Genomic DNA, 18,537 nt, shown 5'->3' with positions numbered 1-18,537 from the left:
TATAGGAATATACATTTCATAGATAGATCCAAGGATTCTAATACATAAATAGATATATAAAAAACATATAAAAAAACATGGCTAAAGATAGTTTAACATTGCTACGCGCGTTTCGGCTATGAGCCTTCATCAGGAAGCCATGGTATATGTTTCGAGTGTACCTGCGTAGGATAGCGGTAATGCGTGACGTGGAGAGATCCGGGACTTATCACCGGAAGCGGGATATCTTGATTGAGGCTGTTATTGTACGGGTCACAGTGTAATATTTCCTTACTCCAGTTAAGAAAAGGTGGCGTGGAGATTTCCGGGACTTATCACCGGGAACGGGACATCTTGTGTAGGGCTGATAGTATGCGGTTCACTGTGATGTATTTCCCCGCTTCAGTAGGAAGAAGAGGGGGTGGAACAGGACGTTACTGTAGATAACGCGAATATCGTCCTCCAATGATGGGGTCTGGCTCTCCGGCGTCTTGACAGCAGTCGTAGCACCATCTAGAACCTTCCCAAAAGAAGCTGACTTCCTCAGATTTTCACCCCACGTCGTGTGTGAAGGGAGTCTCCGTGAGCTCTGTTCAATTTTCTCTTCTAAAAAGCTATTTCCAACTACTGTTCTACTATGTCTGACAGAAAATGCCTTTTTCATCCATGTGGGAAAAAGACAGTGGATGTGGATGACCCAGATAAGGGCTGAATTTATTGCCTTAATCCAAAACATGAGGTAAGAATGCAAGATATGTTGCACTTTCTCCTCAAAGACTCTGAGGGACAGAGAAGGGAGGCTACTTCTGTGGCTTCAGAAAACAAAAGCCCAGAAATCATCTTCTGAGGAGGATAGTGACCCCTCTTCAAGGTCTAACAAAAGGGCTGGATCCCATTATGGAGCGTCAGAGGTGCCCAGAAAATCTGTGAAGGCTTCTCGCCAGCCTCACAGCTCCAATAAAAAGGAGAAGAAAAAACATTTGTCCTCGGAAACATTCTTACCTGTCTCATCAACACCAGCTGGCAAGGATAGAGATCACCCTCATGCCTCTTCTGCTTAGCCATACACGAGGCAGAAATCCTCTTCCACATCCCTCTTGACTAAGCCTTCAACGTCAACACGAGATCGTCAATAACCACAAGTACCACCACCTCGTTGTGGAGACTGTCACCGGCCAAAACGACAATGACAGCTGCCATCAGCGCACCCATCACATCAACGAAGATTCAGGCATCATAGAAGTCCCTGCCGATGCTTCCATCAACAACGAGCCAGTTGTTGACACTGCCGCCAATGATGGTTTCATCGACGCTCTCGTCGAGGGCAGCCCCCTCGACGTTTATCTTGTTGCAGATTGTTCCGTCAACGGCGGTCCCATCAACGGCGGCCCCATTGACAACGTCGACCACAACACCAGAGAAGTACACCTGTATCCCTGTGACCACGACACTGACGATGTCTCAGTCAATGACGATTAAGATTTCTAAGGTTTCCAGAACCTGTCTGTATCCTGAAGTCACCTCACCCGGCAAAATCTCTTCTCTACGACCAAGCCACCTGCTGGGCATTGAGGAATCTGATTTTTTATTTTATTTTATTTTTAGAGTTTTATATATTGCAAAATAGACCCGAGACATCGGGTATCAGAGTGCTTTACATAGCACCAGTTTCGATGATGATGGTGGCCTGTTTGGACTAGCTCACAGTCCGTCAGAACTGAAAGTTAAATGTCAGGAGGAAGATGAGGATTATGAGGAGAAAGGGCATTATTGTCAACATTACTTCTCTCCACCTCCAAGACATTATGAGCCCAGAGGTTCTTATTCTGAGCCTCAACCTCAGCGAGATACAGCGCATCTTCCAGCTTCTTTGATACACGACCTCCTGGCCATGCTTACAGATTTTCAGAGGCTTTTCCCACAACCCCCTCAACAGCAGCCTGCTGTGCCATCACAACCTGTCACCCCTCTTGCTCCAGCACCTCTCCCTCCTCCAGCTTCTCCTAAAATGATGCCTGCCTCCCATCTGCCTGCGCCACTAAGGGATTATCCATCATCATCATCTTATGATGAAAGAGAAGAGGGTGAGATTCCTGACACACAGGCAGGGGTATCAGCAACAGTCCTACCTTCAATCTTTTTTGGCGGGTTTCTCTAAACAAGGGCCTCGCTGAAGACCACCTTGTGAGAGCCGCGACAGAGGCCACAAACAGTGACCATCTCCGGGTACCAGAAACTCCACCTTCTCATGGTATACAACGTTTAGCACGCATTTTTTACCACGCACTACCCTTACAACGCAGGCATTACCACGCATACCATTACAACGCATTGCGCTGGGGGGCGCTCTAGGATAGGGAATACGTTTAATTTAATATCCAACACCTTCCCTAGTGTCCACGGGGACTGGAGTTGGAATATAAAATTATACTTATCACTATCCAGCACCTCAAAGCGCTATGCGTTGTAACGGTATGCGTTGTAAATACTGCGTTGTAATGGTATGCGTGGTAAAAGTATGCGTTGTAACGTCATACATCCCCTTCTCATCCCATAAGTACGAAGATATTCAATTACCTCCATCAATGGCAAACCATCACTTCAGACAGATGGGTATTGGACCTTGTCACCTATGGCCATACCCTAGAGTTTACGGAGAAACCACCAATCAATCCACCAAGGGGAGTGCACCCCCCTTATCTTCAATTTCTATATAAGGAAGCTTTCTTAAGTGTTTTAGAAACAGACTTAAACAAGAATGAAAATGTAAAAGCAAGTGTAGGCGTACAAAAGTTAAACTAACAGATGATCTGTACAATAACATTTAAACAGGTAATAATAGAAAAACACATCTATTAATAGCACAAAATATATTTTAAAATTTTATATTTGAAATAAGTTATTTAGAATACAGTATATAAAATTGCTTAAGACTGTTTCTTAAACATTTGAATGTTGTCTGCTGGGGCCCCTGTTTTCTAAAATGACGAAGCTTTCTTAATACTTGCCAAAGCAGCAATAAAGAAAGTCCTTGTTGCCCGCAAATAATTTTACTCCTGTTTTTTCCTTATTCATAAGAAATCAGGGGAGTGGAGACCTATCCTGGATCTCAAAAAGTTCAACAAATACCTCCTCAAGCAATCTTTCTGGATTATAACAGACTGTGACATTCTTCATCGTCTCAACAGAGGAGATTTCATGACATCTCTAGACCCAGAAGATGCTTACTTCGATAGCCCCACCCATCCCAGACACCGTAAATATCTTCGATTCATGGTAGCTAGTACCCATTACATATTCAAGGTCCTTGCCTTTGTCCTCAAGTTAGCCCCTCTCATATTCACCAAGCTCATGGCCCCGGAAGCAGCAGCACTCAGTAAGCCAGGTTATCAGGTAGTCCCCTACCTAGATGACTGGCTGCTAAAAGCATCAACTTGAGGACAAACTGCCTGAGCGACAAAGGCCTGTCTCTTGCTTTTTCTAAAATTGGGCCTCATTATAAATTGGCAAAAGTCCTCCACCAGTCTCCGGCAGACTATGACATTTCTCGTAGCCGATCTGGACACTATGCAAAACAAAGCCTTCCTCTCCCAGGAGAGACAAGGGAGACTAGCACAAGTAGCTCAAAAAATTGCAAGAAAACAGTATGTTTCTGTGAGACAAGTCGCTCCTAGGCATGATCTCTTCTGTCATAAACTTGGTACCGTTGGCACGCCTCAAGATGAGGCTGTTATAAGAGGAGCTATAACTCCAATGAATACAGTCGGAAGGATCCTTCGAGGACATTGGTTTCGATTACCCCATGAATTGTACCCGTGGTGGCATGGTGGTCTTATAAACCACATCTTTCTTAAGGCCTCACATTCCTGCCCCTTGTACAAGATTTAATCATCACCGCTGATGTTTCCATGGAGGGCTGGTGAGGCCATTTGCAAGACCTGTCTATCCACATCAACAGTTCGGAGCTCAAGCCTATTTTTCTTACCCTACAAGCTTTGCCATGGATTGCAAAATCCTCGGTGCTGGTCCGTACCGACAATATATCTAGCATGCATTATATCAACAAACAGGGAGGAACTCGATCTCTAACACTATCTCAAGAAGCCCAAGAGCTGTGGGATTGGCTCTCACCCCACTGCATTTCCTTAAAAGCCGAACATGTTTCTGGAGTCCACAACATGCTAGTGGACTCTCTCAGCAGGACCAAGGACAGCAGCCACGAGTGGGAACTGGATCAACACCAGATAAACAAAATATTCTCAATGTGGGGGAAGACAGCGCTGAACCCCTGCGTGATGGACAGCAGTGCCAAATGCCAGTTCTACTCCAGTCAGTTTCCTCTCCCAGGGTCATGGAGAAATGCCCTTTTGATGTGCTGGTCTGGGATTTATGCATTCGCTTTTCCCTCCTGCCCACTAATTCTCAAGGTCTTCTCCAAGATGAAGATTGGAACGTTGCTGTTTCCTATTGATTGCTCCCAAGTGGCCCAGGCAGCACTCTTTTTCGGAGCTCTTCCTCCTGTCGGAAACAAAGGCCATTTGCCTGTAGTGTTTTTATCCACCGTCCTCTAAGGGCATTTCATTTACCTACAATACTGTTTGCTTTTCTGATTCAAGCTTGTGAATCTATGAAAGATCCAATACTGGATAAGAAAATAAGTTATAGACCTGTAACCTCAGTTATCCAGTATTGGTATCTATCATAGATTCACATGCGACCCACCCTTCTCTCTTGAGTGGCTTCCCTTCTCACTAGGGATATTATTCCCACTTGTGCTTGAAAATCTGAGGGAGTCAGCCTTTCTTGAGAAGGTTCTAGAGGGTGCTCCAACCTGATTGGTCATAGTTTAAAGTTTGGTCCTTTTTTAAAAAAGGACATAGATAGGCTATTAAAAAGGACATAGATAGGCTATTAAGTTTATGGCCTGGTGCCATTATAGCCTATGTTAGATATACTTACTGCTTTAATATAGTACTGTGGGACCCCCACTTTGAAGACAGGGAATGATTCAAGCTTGTGAATCTATGAAAGATATCAATACTGGATAACTGTAGTTAAAGGTAAGTAATTATTTTCTCCCACAGACTTAAGGTTCTGTTCACTAACAGTAGGATAAAAGGGAAGTCCTGGGAGCTGAGACTCAAAATGTGTCTGTTCTAGGCGTGTGGCTGCTGTTAAATTGCAATTTGTGAGCTTTGGGATCTTGTAACCCTGAGGCTGATTGAAAGTGATAATAGAATTCCCTTTTGGGGCAGTTATTTAACAAGGTAGGGTTTCTAAACAAGACATATATGTGTTTACAAATATCAAATACACATCCATGAAACACCCACCACAAATGTTCTTCAAAGGCAATGAGTGCTGTGTGATTGCGATGCTCGTCAATCGTGAAATCACGCATTCGTACTTGGTGAGAAATTGAGGAGGCGGAGTGTAAAAAAACTGAGAACAGAAAAAAATATCTTGGAAAGGACTGAAGTCAAAGACACATGCACAGAGACACACATTGCTCACCCTCACAGGAACATTCAAACAGAATCATTATATTTGTTTATGTATGGTTCTTTTTCAAAACTTTAAATTCAAGCTGATTCCATTCCAGAACTATGTTGCGTTGTCTTCTGTCAACAAAACTGAGTGGGGTCTTTAAAAAGCTGCTAAAACCAGCCAAGGGTAAGAGAGACCAAGTACCAGCCATGGCCCTGCATGAAAACGAGGATTTTTGCATCAGTAGATGGACTGCATATTGTGTTCCTCTCTGGTCACCTCTGGAATCAAACCTCCAAGAAGCAGTATCTTCTTGAACAAGTGATTTTGTTGCCCATTGTAGAACCTTCACATTTTGTAACAACTTTTTATCCTCTGCAACCAGATATCTTGAATAGTATCCCTGGTATCAGGGAGGTTTCCATCTCGTGGGAAGGGTCAGTCAGATAGTCAACCAAGGAATCATAGACTTCCACAGCAGTCGTACCCTGTGATCTGGCGCCTTTTCTGTGGTGAATGTAGATCACAAGACTGGGCTGTACCCCGTCTCGTTCCCTGGTCCATTGGCGTTTGTGCTGGCTGTTCATGAATCCACTCTTTAAGAACTTGCCAGACTAAATCTGTTCATGCATGAGGCAAATAATGTATCTTTAGCTGGTATTAAAGGTAGAATTACTTGTACACCCCAGCTTTTATGCTATTTTGGTAGTCACCTTATACTGGTTCGCATTCATTATTTCTCCAGTATTGGGGTGTCTTTCATAGATTCACATGCTTGAATATTCCCCGTCGTCGGAGTGGGAGTCCCACGGTAAATAAAATAGCAATAAATACTAAATATATAATAATATATAATAAATATATATATGCATAATAAGGAAAAACCCAAAAAATGCATACAGGAAGCATCTGGTACCTAACCAAAAATTTCCACATAGGAATGCATGGGGAAAAAGAAGTTCCAATGCAGCCTATCCTTGTCATTATGTTAGTCCAAACTGCAGCCAATCAGGCGTCAGCAGCCCTCTAGAACCTTCTCCTCAGAGCTCAAGCCCTCAGATTTTCTACCGCACGTCGTGTGTAAGGGAGTCTCCCTGAGCTCTGCTCAGTTTTCTTTCTTCAAGTGTTCCAGTTTCTACCAAAATGTCTTCAAGTAAGAAGTCTCTCTTCAGAGCTTGTTCCTCTTGTGGAAAGCTGAGATTATTTCATGATGACCCACACAGTAAGTGTATTTACTGCCTTTACCCGGACCATGAAGTGGGTACCTGTAAACTCTGTAGGAAATTCTCAGAGAAAACTCTAAAGGACAGAGAAGGCCGTTTACTTGTCTGGCTTCAGAGGCTTAAAGACAAAGACAATGTACTTTCTGACGCTGAAAGTCTTGGGTCAGGCCGTTCTAAAGCAGCTTTTAAACGTGGTAGTGTGCAGGAGGTTCCTTCACCATTTCTTAAAAAGAGGAAAGTTTCCCTCACTTTGACCCCTGCGGTGTCTTCACCTTTGCCTACCACGTCTGGGCCCACGAGACAAAGCTCTCAGGCTCCTTCTGCTTCAAAGTCCAGTTTTTCTGTGAGGAAAACGGATCTTCCGTCGACGACGGTAGTTTCAGCTCCGTCGACGAGAATGGCTGTCTCTGGTTCCAAATCGACGACGACAGTCACAACGACGCTGGCCTCTGGATCGTCGTCGGCTTTGGCGTCGACGTCTTCATCGTCGATGAGAGTGGTTCTCAGTTCTAAGACAGTATCTTCTGTAATTCCTATTTCATCTTCAACGACGAAGAAAGTTCACTCGTCGACGACCCGGTCGTCGTCGACTAGAAGTGTGAAGGCTTTGACTCCGTCGACGCCCTCGTCGACGAGCGCACCGTCGACGTCTGTCCCGTCGACGAGGGGGCCTGTGCCATCTGCTCCGTCGACGACCGCTCCGTCGACGACCGCTCCGTCGACGATGACTCCGTCGACGATGACTCCGTCGACGAAGACATTGAAAGTGAAGGCTCCGTCGACGATGGCTCCATCGATACCAATGAAGACTGCTCCGTCGACGGTCTCCTCGTCGACGATGGCATCCAAGTCGATCCCATCGCAGAAGTCAATTGATGTCATGCCGTCGACGCGTACGCAGGACACAATTTCGACGCCGGCCTCTTCATTTGCTACAATGCCTCTATTGCCTTTACAGTCCAGCAAACCACAGTTCGAGACTCTTACAGAGCAAGAGATGATTAATCCTCCATCTCCGCTGTTTGCTACTGATTCTGATCAAGAATCTGATGACCAAGCTCACAGTCTTTCGGATCTAAATATTAAGTGCCAAGACTTCAGTAACGACGAGGAAGATCATTATGGTCAACATCAAACGACTCACACTCAAGTGCCAACTGCGATGTTGCCTATCTCAATGATATCAAACCTCCAAAGTATGTTGGAAGATTACAATCGGCGTTTCCCACCTACGCCACAGGTTACAACGGTCCCTTCGGTGCTGAATCCAGTTTCTAACCCGGTTCTGGCTCCTCCTCAACCAACGTCGCCTGTAACTGTTCACCGAACTACCTCAGTTCGTGTTCACACTACCATCTATCCGGAGGATGATGAGGACGAGAATCCTCCAGAGCGTGAAGATGGTGAAGTTTCTGAAGTAGATGAGGATGGTGAAGAACATTTGGCGGAGTGGGATGACTATCGTGCTCAAACACCATCTCCCTCTCAGGTCCCGACAGCGGATTCTCCTCCAGTAGACATCGCGGGCTTCCACCAGTTAATGGACAGGGCAGCGCAGCGCTTCAAATTGCCACGAGCACACCGAGAGGAAGATTGCTTCCTATACGATTTCAAGAACCAGCCCTTGAAACAGATCCACACAGTCCCGATTATAGATTTCATCTGGTCTGAAGGGGAGAAAATAATGAAGACGCCAAACTCTCTACCAGCACAACTGCCAAGGTTAGAGAAGAAATACAAAGCTCCTGCAGGATCTCCAGCATGCCTTACAGGTCAACCTAAGCCCGACTCTGTCGTCACGCAGGCAGCTCAACGGGGTTCAAAGAATCCGGCGTCTACAATCACTGCTCCTCCGGACCGTGAGGGCCGTCGCCTAGATGCTATTGGGCGAAAATTTTCCTCCATGTCCTCTACAACAGTTCGAGTGGCTAACGCAATGGCCATATTAGGCCGTTATGACCGTCAGGCTTGGGCTGACATGTCCGCCTATGTAGCGTTACTCCCAGATGCTTCCAAGGCAGAAGCACAGAAAATTCTGCAAGAAGGAGAAAGGACGGCAGAAGAGCTTATAGATTGCGCAGTGGATGTAGCCTGCACTGGTTTTCGCCAGCTCGCTGGAGCGGCTGTCCTGCGCCGCCAGGGTTGGTTACGCTCAACTTCGTTTCGACAGGAAGTTCAGGCACGAATCCTAGATATGCCATATGACGGCGGGTCATTATTTGGATCGCATATTGATGAAGCGCTACAATCCATTAAAAAGGACACGGACACTGCACGTGCTTTGGGTACCCTTCAGTTTAAGAAGCAGCCCTTTCGGGGTGCTCGAGGACGTGGCACTACATCCACTTTTCGTGGAGGAAGCAGTCAATATCGGTCCTTCAACCAAGGTAACCAGCGTTACACCGGTAACCGCCAGCAGTCTTCCCGTCAGCAGCCTGCCAGAACTTACAGAGGGAAGTCTAATTTCAGAGGACAATCCAACAAACGTCAATGACTCCTCTATCGAACGGAGAATTGGAGGTCAAATCTCTCTGTTTGGTTCTCAATGGTCCTCCATTACTACGGACCGTTGGGCACTCGACATTGTGAAGAGAGGCCATGCATTGGAATTTGTCGAGGTACCTCCTCCAACGCCACCTTCCGGACCGCCACCTCCGCACCTCAAAGAACTATTTCATCAGGTTCGCCTTCTCATTCACAAAGGTGCGGTGGAAGTTGTGCCAAAGTCGCAGAGAGGGAAGGGGTTTTATTCCCGTTTTTTCCTCGTCATCAAAAAGAACGGAGAATGGAGACCAATACTGGACTTGAGAGCACTCAATCATTATCTCAAGGACCAGACCTTCCGTATGCTAACGCTTACAGAGATCTTGCGTTTGCTCTCAGTCGGAGATTTCATGACTACCATCGATCTCCGGGACGCTTACTTCCATGTCCCGATTCTAGCGGCTCATCGCAAGTTCCTGCGCTTCAAGGTGGGGCACCTTCATCTCCAATTCAGGGTCCTTCCATTTGGCCTCCGTTCAGCCCCCCGAGTCTTTACAAAAATGTTGGCTCCAGTCATGGCTTATCTTCGTCTCCAAGGCATACAGATATTCCCATATCTCGACGACTGCCTCCTGAAATCACAATCCCGCGCACAACTTATACACCATACTGCAGTCTGTCAGACAGTATTCCGTTCCTTGGGTCTGTCCATCAATCTGGAGAAATCTCAATTGCAGCCAACAACTCGCAAGGATTTCCTAGGAGCAACTCTGGACACCAAACTAGCCAAGGCATTTGTCTCCCGGGAACGTCAGCAGAGGATCCTCCGACTAGTTTCGCTACTTCTCGCAAAGAAGTGCGTTTCAGTCCGCTTGTTGAAGTCTTTTCTAGGGATGGCTTCGTCATGCATCGCTCTTGTCCCTCATTGCCGTCTACGAGCACGACCTATCCAACAGGCTCTGGACAAGCAGTGGCGTCAAGTCACCGGTTCCTTCAACGATCAAGTCTCCATCACCATTCCCATGAAGAAGGCGCTCAAATGGTGGGCACAACCACACCAGCTAGCAGCAGGCACGTCTTTTCTGTCCAACACCCCAGATCTGACACTGACGACGGATGCCTCTCTGGAGGGCTGGGGAGCTCATCTCCAAGACCTGTCCGTGAAAGGGAAATGGACTTTCCATCAAAAGACCTGGCACATCAACAAGTTGGAGCTTATGGCTATCTTTTTGGCCCTGAAATCATTTCAACCAGTGCTGCAGGGAGAGTCAGTTCTCATACAAACGGACAACACGACCTGCATGCATTATATAAACAAGCAGGGCGGAACGAAGTCTCCGGTGTTATCCCGCCTGGCAGAGGCGATTTGGGACTGGTCCATCAATCATCAAATCCAAATCACTGCAGTTCATCTTCCGGGGTTGTCCAACCTCCTGGCGGATTCCCTAAGCAGATCCCGATCATCCAACCACGAGTGGGAACTCCACCAGCCAACACTCGATATAGTCTTTCAACGTTGGGGATTCCCTGCAATCGACCTCTTTGCGACTCCAGAGAACCGCAAATGCCCCGCTTACGCAAGCTGGCATCCCCACAAAGGATCCCAAGGCAATGCCCTTTTGATGGGTTGGTCGAATCTCTTCGCCTACGCTTTTCCTCCGATCCCTCTAGTGCCTCGAGTACTTTGGAAGATGCGGAGAGAGCCTTGCCACATCCTTCTGATTGCTCCCAGGTGGCCACGACAGGCGTGGTTCTCAGAGCTGCTACTCCTGTCTCAATGCAAACCCATTCTTCTTCATCCTCGAATGGATCTTCTCTCCATGAACAGGGGTCAAATCTACCATCCGGACCCCTCTTCCCTGAGCTTGTCAGCCTGGAACCTGAGCACTGTGAATTTGCACATCTAAGCATCCCTCAGGAGTGTCGGAACATCCTCGCTCAGGCCAGGGCTCCATCAACTATAAAGACTTATAAGTTGAAATGGAAACGTTTTTGCCACTGGTGTGCAGACGCCGGAGTACATCCTTTGCGTGCCACGCCCGCTGAGCTCCTCCCTTTCTTTCTCCATCTGGCTCAGTCGGGTTTGTCACATGCTACTTTAAGAGTTTTTCTGGCGGCAATATCACGCTTCCGCCATGATGGCTCCGCCTCCTTATGCTCATCCAGATTGATACGTCAATTCTTCAAAGGACTTCTTCGGACTTTTCCTCCAGTTCGGCGTCCTCCTCCAGAGTGGCGCCTCAACATTGTCCTGTCACAATTAATGACTGCTCCGTTTGAACCAATCCATAAAGCAGACCTCAAGTATGTCACCTGGAAGGTTGCGCTTTTACTTGCTCTGACGTCCTCACGTCGAGTGAGTGATATACATGCTTTTACGATTAAACAACCATTTCTACAGTTCAAACCGGATTCTGTGCTTTTACGCACTAACCCTACTTTCCTTCCAAAAGTGCCGTCAGACTTCCATATTAATGAGCCTGTTATACTGAAGTCTTTCTTTGCCAACCCGCAATCACCTGCGGAACAGCGCTTGCACTCTTTGGACATTAAAAGATGTTTAAAGTTCTACATCAGCAGAACAGCCCAGTTCCGAAAATCGGATCAGCTCTTCGTGGCCTATGGCCGTTTTCAAAAAGGGCGACCAGTCACCAAACCTACAGTAGCCCGCTGGGTGGCTTCGGCGATTGCTTTCTGCCATCAGAAAGCGGGAAAGCCTTTACAGTCTACAGTCAGAGCCCACTCTACCAGGTCTGTGGCCTCTTCGACTGCACTCTTTGCCGGAGTTCCATTGCATCAGATTTGCAGAGCAGCCACGTGGTCCAGCAGGCACACGTTCACAAAGCACTACAATCTGGGTGCCATGGCTGAAGGAGATACCGCAGTGGGACAAGCTGTGCTCCGTAATCTTTTTCAATAAGGTGAGCCTCTGTTCTTCCCTCCTCCTATGGTTTCCAGTCTTATGCATGTCTTCCCTATGTATACATATAGTTTTATAACTTCTATGGCATGGGTTTACACCTGTTGATTCCAACCTTTTTGTGTATACATTGCATCCTGGAAACTTTGTGTTCGGATACGGACTGCTTACTATTCTATATTCAAGCATGTGAATCTATGAAAGACACCCCAATACTGGAGAAGAACAATTGTTACTTACCTGTAAACAGGTGGTTCTCCAGTATTGGTGTCTTTCATAGATTCACATGCGACCCTCCCATCCTCCCCTCAGAGGCTCGCTTCTCCTCATAGACTCTGTGGTCACTCTTGTGCTACGAAAATCTGAGGGCTTGAGCTCTGAGGAGAAGGTTCTAGAGGGCTGCTGACGCCTGATTGGCTGCAGTTTGGACTAACATAATGACAAGGATAGGCTGCATTGGAACTTCTTTTTCCCCATGCATTCCTATGTGGAAATTTTTGGTTAGGTACCAGATGCTTCCTGTATGCATTTTTTGGGTTTTTCCTTATTATGCATATATATATTTATTATATATTATTATATATTTAGTATTTATTGCTATTTTATTTACCGTGGGACTCCCACTCCGACGACGGGGAATATTCAAGCATGTGAATCTATGAAAGACACCAATACTGGAGAACCACCTGTTTACAGGTAAGTAACAATTGTTCTTAGTCGACTCGTTTGAAGGCAATGTTTTTGTTTTTTGATAATATTGCAAGATATTTCTGTTTGCACAAGATCACACTGTGAGATAACTTGCATGACTTTCTGAGGCTCTTGTACTAATGGAGGAAGCTGAGTACGCCATCAGTGATCAACAGTTTGAGTCGCGCGATCTGATCTCAGTGACGAGGTAGGGCTTGAACCTGGTGTCAATGCTGGGGGCAAGGTGGCTTGGTTGATAACTGGATTAGTATGGGCTCTACCTTTGAGTACCAAATTATAGTCTGGTTTAATTAGAATCCTATCACACCTGAAACAGATGTACTCTCAGGAGGTCACATCCAAAGCTTGAATAAGAATGCGAGACCCCCAAAAAGGATCCTGTCTTCTTGATGGATAAACCATTAGTGAGCGGTCGTGCCATTTTATGTGCTTTGGCCAAAATGCACTAACCTCCTGCTCTTGTGTTCAGACATCGAAGTAAACTGTCCAAAATGTCGCAGGACATACCACCTTGTGATGGCCACAGGCAGACTGAATACGCGAGACGAGATGGACAGCTAATCAGAACTCGCCCAATGAATGCCACTTGATAAGCATAGATGGCGAGACGGCGGGTGTGCAATGGAATCTAATGTCCAGGGGCCGCCTTGACTTCCTTCAAGGATCATCGGGCCCCCATGAACTGGCACCACACCAAGCCACGCTACTCTTCTCTAAACATAGAATGGGCAGCAAGAGGTCATTGGTCTGTCTTTCTTGGGACAGTTCAATCTTTTTAACCTTCAGTTTAAGACAGAGCATCTAAACATTTACTGCTATTCAGATAAAGCGATATATATATACACACACACACACATATAGTTATAGTGACTCTACTGCACCAGAACAGCTGCACCACAGTGGGAGACAACAATTCAAGTAAGCCGGGCACAACAGGATGTGAACATTTTGTTTATTGAATCCTATGCAGGCAAAAGAACAGGACGCCTACGCGTTTCGGCTTACGCCTTCAACTGGGCAACCCGTATTTCACCACCATTGGGGATTAAGAACAGTCCTTCCTCGATAGCACTGCCCTTGATTTTTTCAGACTAGACCGCTGCCTTATTTTCAGTTTGAACCCAAGTCAGACGCCATGATAGTTTTCCAGCTTCATTCCCTCTCACAGTTAATGCACTTGAAATATCGACCCAGGTGTTCCATTGGGAAATTATATTAATAAACTTTATTCCACTACCAAAAGCAACCATAATCACATTCATATTAATACTGATGTCTCATGTTGAACGTCAGTGCATGAAGGTATTCAATTAATATTGAATTAGTATTACCGTTCTGTGTAGTGCAATGAAGTAAAAATATGAAATAACATAATATATTGAAATTCATTCAAAGTAATGAGATAAAAATGTTTGAAAGAACATGACTTAATATCAATGATGTGCACCACAAGGAGAACATCACACTTCGTTTATCTCTACGCAGTGCAGAAATAAGATAGAAATGTGTGAAACAAGACGACTTCAATCAAATGCCCTGGTGTAGGTGCCTGAAAATCTGAACATAAGCCAACATTCAAAACCCTTGCATCATTGCCACTATATGTACCTTCACTTATGTCCAACCAACAGATGGAACTAGAGGCCATCCATTAGACAAAAGATGAGAAACTTCGCATGCAGGTGCATTGTGGCAGCAACTTGACATTTACAGTTCCAGTGATTAGGATCCTCAAAGGCAAATCATCAGTCCTCAAATGTGGCCCACCTCCCAGATATAAGAGTACAAAGACGAAGAAAAGCAAATATTGAGACACCATAAAAGCCAGAATCGCAATTAAAGCAGCGTATTTTAAATGAAAGGGTCAATGTGCAAGAACGTGATCAACAAATTGTCAGGCCAAGAGTATAGGCCACTAATTTTCCTATATTGTTTGTAGCGGAGGCCTGACAATTCAAGTACCTGATATACTGTGCCATAAAGTGATAACTATCAGGCCCATGTCGTACTGGGTTCAATGTATCCTGATCCTCAGCCTAATTGGAGACCCAAACTCAAATTCTCAAATTGCGGATGGCGATAAAGGAACAACCTGGATCGTACACCTCACAATCGCTGCCCGCTGACACTGCATAATGTTGCATGTCTGAGATAGTGAATGCACTAAATAAAGCATTTATCATCTACCCACCAATGATCAACAGTTGAGTCGCATGATCAGACCTCAGCTCTAAGGCGTCACGTTACCTGTCCCCTCGATTCTTACCCCCAGCGCTTGGACGCCTCCGGGCAGCAATCGCGCTCAATAAATCTATTTCCATTCCATTCCATTCAGTGCTGTGGTAAGGCTTGAACCTGGTGTCAGTACTGGGTTCAAGGGGGCTTGATTGATAACTGGATTGGTAAGGGGCTCTACATTTGGGAACCAAATTATAAATCTGTTCCACTCGCACCTCAACACTTTAAAACTGCTGGTCTTAAATGTGTGCTTTTCTAGTAGAGGTTTTAAGCATAGAATTATCATAGTGGTCCACGCTGAGCTATAAAAGTGACAAAGTCTTTTGCCGTTCTTGCAGCAACATCTTTAATCATAGGCTGGTGCCATCCACGCCGAGCTGAAAAATGACAAAAGCCTTCTAGCACTCCACACACAGTATTACAGCTTTAGATTGGTAAATTACCATCCAAGTCAACATCTCTCTCCCCAAATTTAGTACTGACCCTGATCATCTATTCCTATGAGAGGTTTCTCTCCAGATTGTGTATTATTTCACATCATATACCACATATTTTGGGAAGGTTTCGTGGGCACCCCTTAGTTTGTAAATGTCTTTCTCTGCAAGCATGCACCAGCCAATGCCACACAACCATTCTCTACAGGTAGGAACCCTGTGTCCACTCCACAGTTTTGTTATCTCTCATCTGGCCCGCACCAAGCCTGTGTAACAGAGTAACGTTTGGTATGCTGGGGCAAATTGTTCACCCCATATTCCCAGCAACATAATTTTGGGGTCCTCCTCTATGTGTGCTCCCATTGCTTAAGTCCGTTGCACACCCATTTTATGGCAGTATTTCAAGATTTGTGGTATTTCCCACCATGTGTGGAAAAAGGTTCTCGGGTGACCACGTTCGCACAGGTTGACAGTATATGCCCAAATGTATTGAGCCGGGCCCATGTGTGGTATATGTGGTATAGTAGTTTGTTACTAACTCTAGTTTTTACTTCACGAATATCGTAAATTTAACATTTGAGAAAGTAGTGCAAAAAACATGATTGTATCACTTGCTTTAAAATGTTAACATGCCTTGGCTTAGAGCTGTGCCAAACTTGATTTTTTGCATATAAAACCAAAGCTAAAGTCTGAGATTTCTTGCCAATTTGTCTTGCTTCTCTTGTGGCGTGTTCCTAAACCTTTCTCCTCTGTTTGTCCTTTTTCTGCAGGCTGTGCGTTTCTCACATACTGTGCCAGGGACTCTGCTATCAAAGCCCAAACTGCACTGCATGAACAGAAGACTCTGCCTGGGGTGAGTAGAAATCCAGCGCTGTAGACCGCGACCGCCAAGAAGGGTATTTCAAGGGGTTGCCGCTTAAATGCGAGGATGAGTGGTCTTCCTGCAAGGCTGCTCCTCACCTGAGGTCAAGCTCCAGGGGGGATTTAGAATGAGAAGGACATCCCCACTGTCCAGTGTGTACTAAGTCATGTTCATTGCCAGAAGGACGTACCCACCATCCAGTGGGCAGCAAGGCTGTTCATGACCAGAAGGACGTATCCACTGTCCAGTGGGCGCTATGGCTGTTCATGACCTTGTAATGGACAGACATTGAGCTGGTGTGATGTGAAATTAAGTAAATGTACCCCCTTCCACCTGCTTGTATTAGGGTTATACTCTATGCCTCTTTTTTTTCAGACTGCCTTTCTGGTATCACTTACAGATGGTTTGAAGGGTGGTTGGACCTGATGATTTATACATCTTGATATGTGTCTGGCAAAGTCTTTTAAATATTTTGTCTAATCCAGCTGATCTACACTCATCTCAGCTGAATAGCTTTAAAAATGTCCATAAGGAATTTATGATAAAGTACTAAGATATGACTGAGCGCGCGGACAAACTGCGATCTCCCTCCAGCCCAAGCACTCCAGGCCCGCTGACATGTTAATTTTGTCACCTGTCACATTGTTTTAACTCACGTTCCAATAAAAGACAGCACACACGTATGGAGGTGGAAGGCTGCGGCTGTCTAATATTATCACATGAAATACTGAATTAATAAGGATGCGTGTCACCAGTCATTGGTAGCAGACACAGTATCGGAGGGCGCGTGGTAGGAGTAGCCATACCAGTAATGTTGCTGTTAGGAAGGAAACGTGAAGGAGGTATATGAAAGCCCGCTGTCTAGTCACACAGAGCAGGCAAGGTGTAGCACTTTAAGTTAATGCTTTTTAGTTATCATCTATAGATAGCTTTAGCTGTTGTTTTGGATTTATTGTGTCTAAGATATTAAATAATTCATATAGACAAATATTTATGTATTTGGATCAGTCCCTTGCTCTTGATTGGATGAATTTCTTCTCTGTTTAATTTCCCTACTTCTTCATTGGGTTCCTCCCTTTCCTTTGTTTGTTTTTCCTCTGAAGCATTGCTTCTTCACCGTGTCCTGATTGGGTGACTTGTATCATTCCTTTGCTTGCATTCAGAACTACTTTTTTATTGCACTCCCTGGGAGGGCATGTGTGTTCATGCTCTTTACCTGGTGTGGTGCTTCTTTCTACAAATCCTCCCCTTCCTCTCTGTTGCGTGCCCCCCCCTGCCCCCACAGATATTCCCTTGCTCCCCCCTTCCTGTTTCTTTCATTGCCTCAGTCTGTCCCCCGCCGCCCTGCTGCCCCCACTGCTTGGCAGTGTAAATACTGTTTTTTTCAATCATTTGCAGAAACCTTTGGTCCAGCCAATAGATTTTCATTGGCAAAGCCAACAGGCGAATCGATGGTCTCTGTCAGTGCTTGTTCTAGACAGGTTTTTCGTACCTCGGCCCGTGTGGGGTGATGGTTTCGTTTTGCAGAATGGTGCCTCTGACGAGGTGTCGAGCAGACGCGTCGCCCCTGTGCCCTGGATCGGCCGTTCAGAAGCAGTCACCCCTCACTCACCCCAGCAGGTCTTTCAAGCCCTTCCCTGCGAGGGGTTCATGCGCGAAGCCTGAACCCCTCGCAGGGATGCAATGAGCAGCCGCACGGCTGCTGCTGTCAGAGCCACAAATAGAGCTCGTGAACACGGCGGCAGGCGCAGGGAAGCGGTAGTGTGTCAGGGCGTGACTGCCAGATGTGAGTGACGCGGACGTGTCTGTCTGTCTGTCCGCCCTGCACCCGGTTCACAAGGCTTCCTCGCTCTCTAGTTGCACCGGATTCCGAACGCCGTAGAACATGCCAGAGTCGTAACGTAGGCCCCCGCAGTGAGGGGGTACGAGCTGCAGGGCCCCCCCTCAGCACAGTACCCTGTGGGGCCCCCTCTATGTACCTATCAGGGAGGTCCCCCTGAAGTTTCGATACCTCACTGGAAGATGACACCGTAGCACCCCCCAAAAAAAACCCGACTAAATTGAACTAAACTTTGGATGCAGGGAAAGCCTTCAAAACATAACACTTAACGCCTGTAATTTGATGCTGATTGGTCAAAGACAGATCCCAAACGAGGGAGTTTTCCACACAACGTAGGAAAGCCACAAATGTGACTTTTC

General features: G+C 46.0%; 1 protein-coding gene across 3 annotated transcripts in view; it reads left to right on the top strand.

Moving 5' to 3' along the window:
• The window catches only part of CELF5 (CUGBP Elav-like family member 5), a 545,089-nt gene that overhangs the window by 40,208 nt on the left and 486,344 nt on the right, over positions 1 to 18,537 (top strand). For all 3 annotated transcript variants that reach the window (XM_086946757.1, XM_086946756.1, XM_086946755.1), the window contains exon 2: positions 16,247 to 16,329. In XM_086946757.1, coding sequence (XP_086802883.1) covers positions 16,247 to 16,329 — 83 coding nt within the window. The remainder of the gene's footprint in view (positions 1 to 16,246; positions 16,330 to 18,537) is intronic.

Source organism: Lissotriton vulgaris, chromosome 12 (assembly GCF_964263255.1).
Source record: "Lissotriton vulgaris chromosome 12, aLisVul1.2, whole genome shotgun sequence".
NCBI lineage: Eukaryota > Metazoa > Chordata > Amphibia > Caudata > Salamandridae > Lissotriton > Lissotriton vulgaris.
Note: the sequence above shows the minus strand (reverse complement) of the source record. Positions and strands in the feature narration are given on the sequence as shown.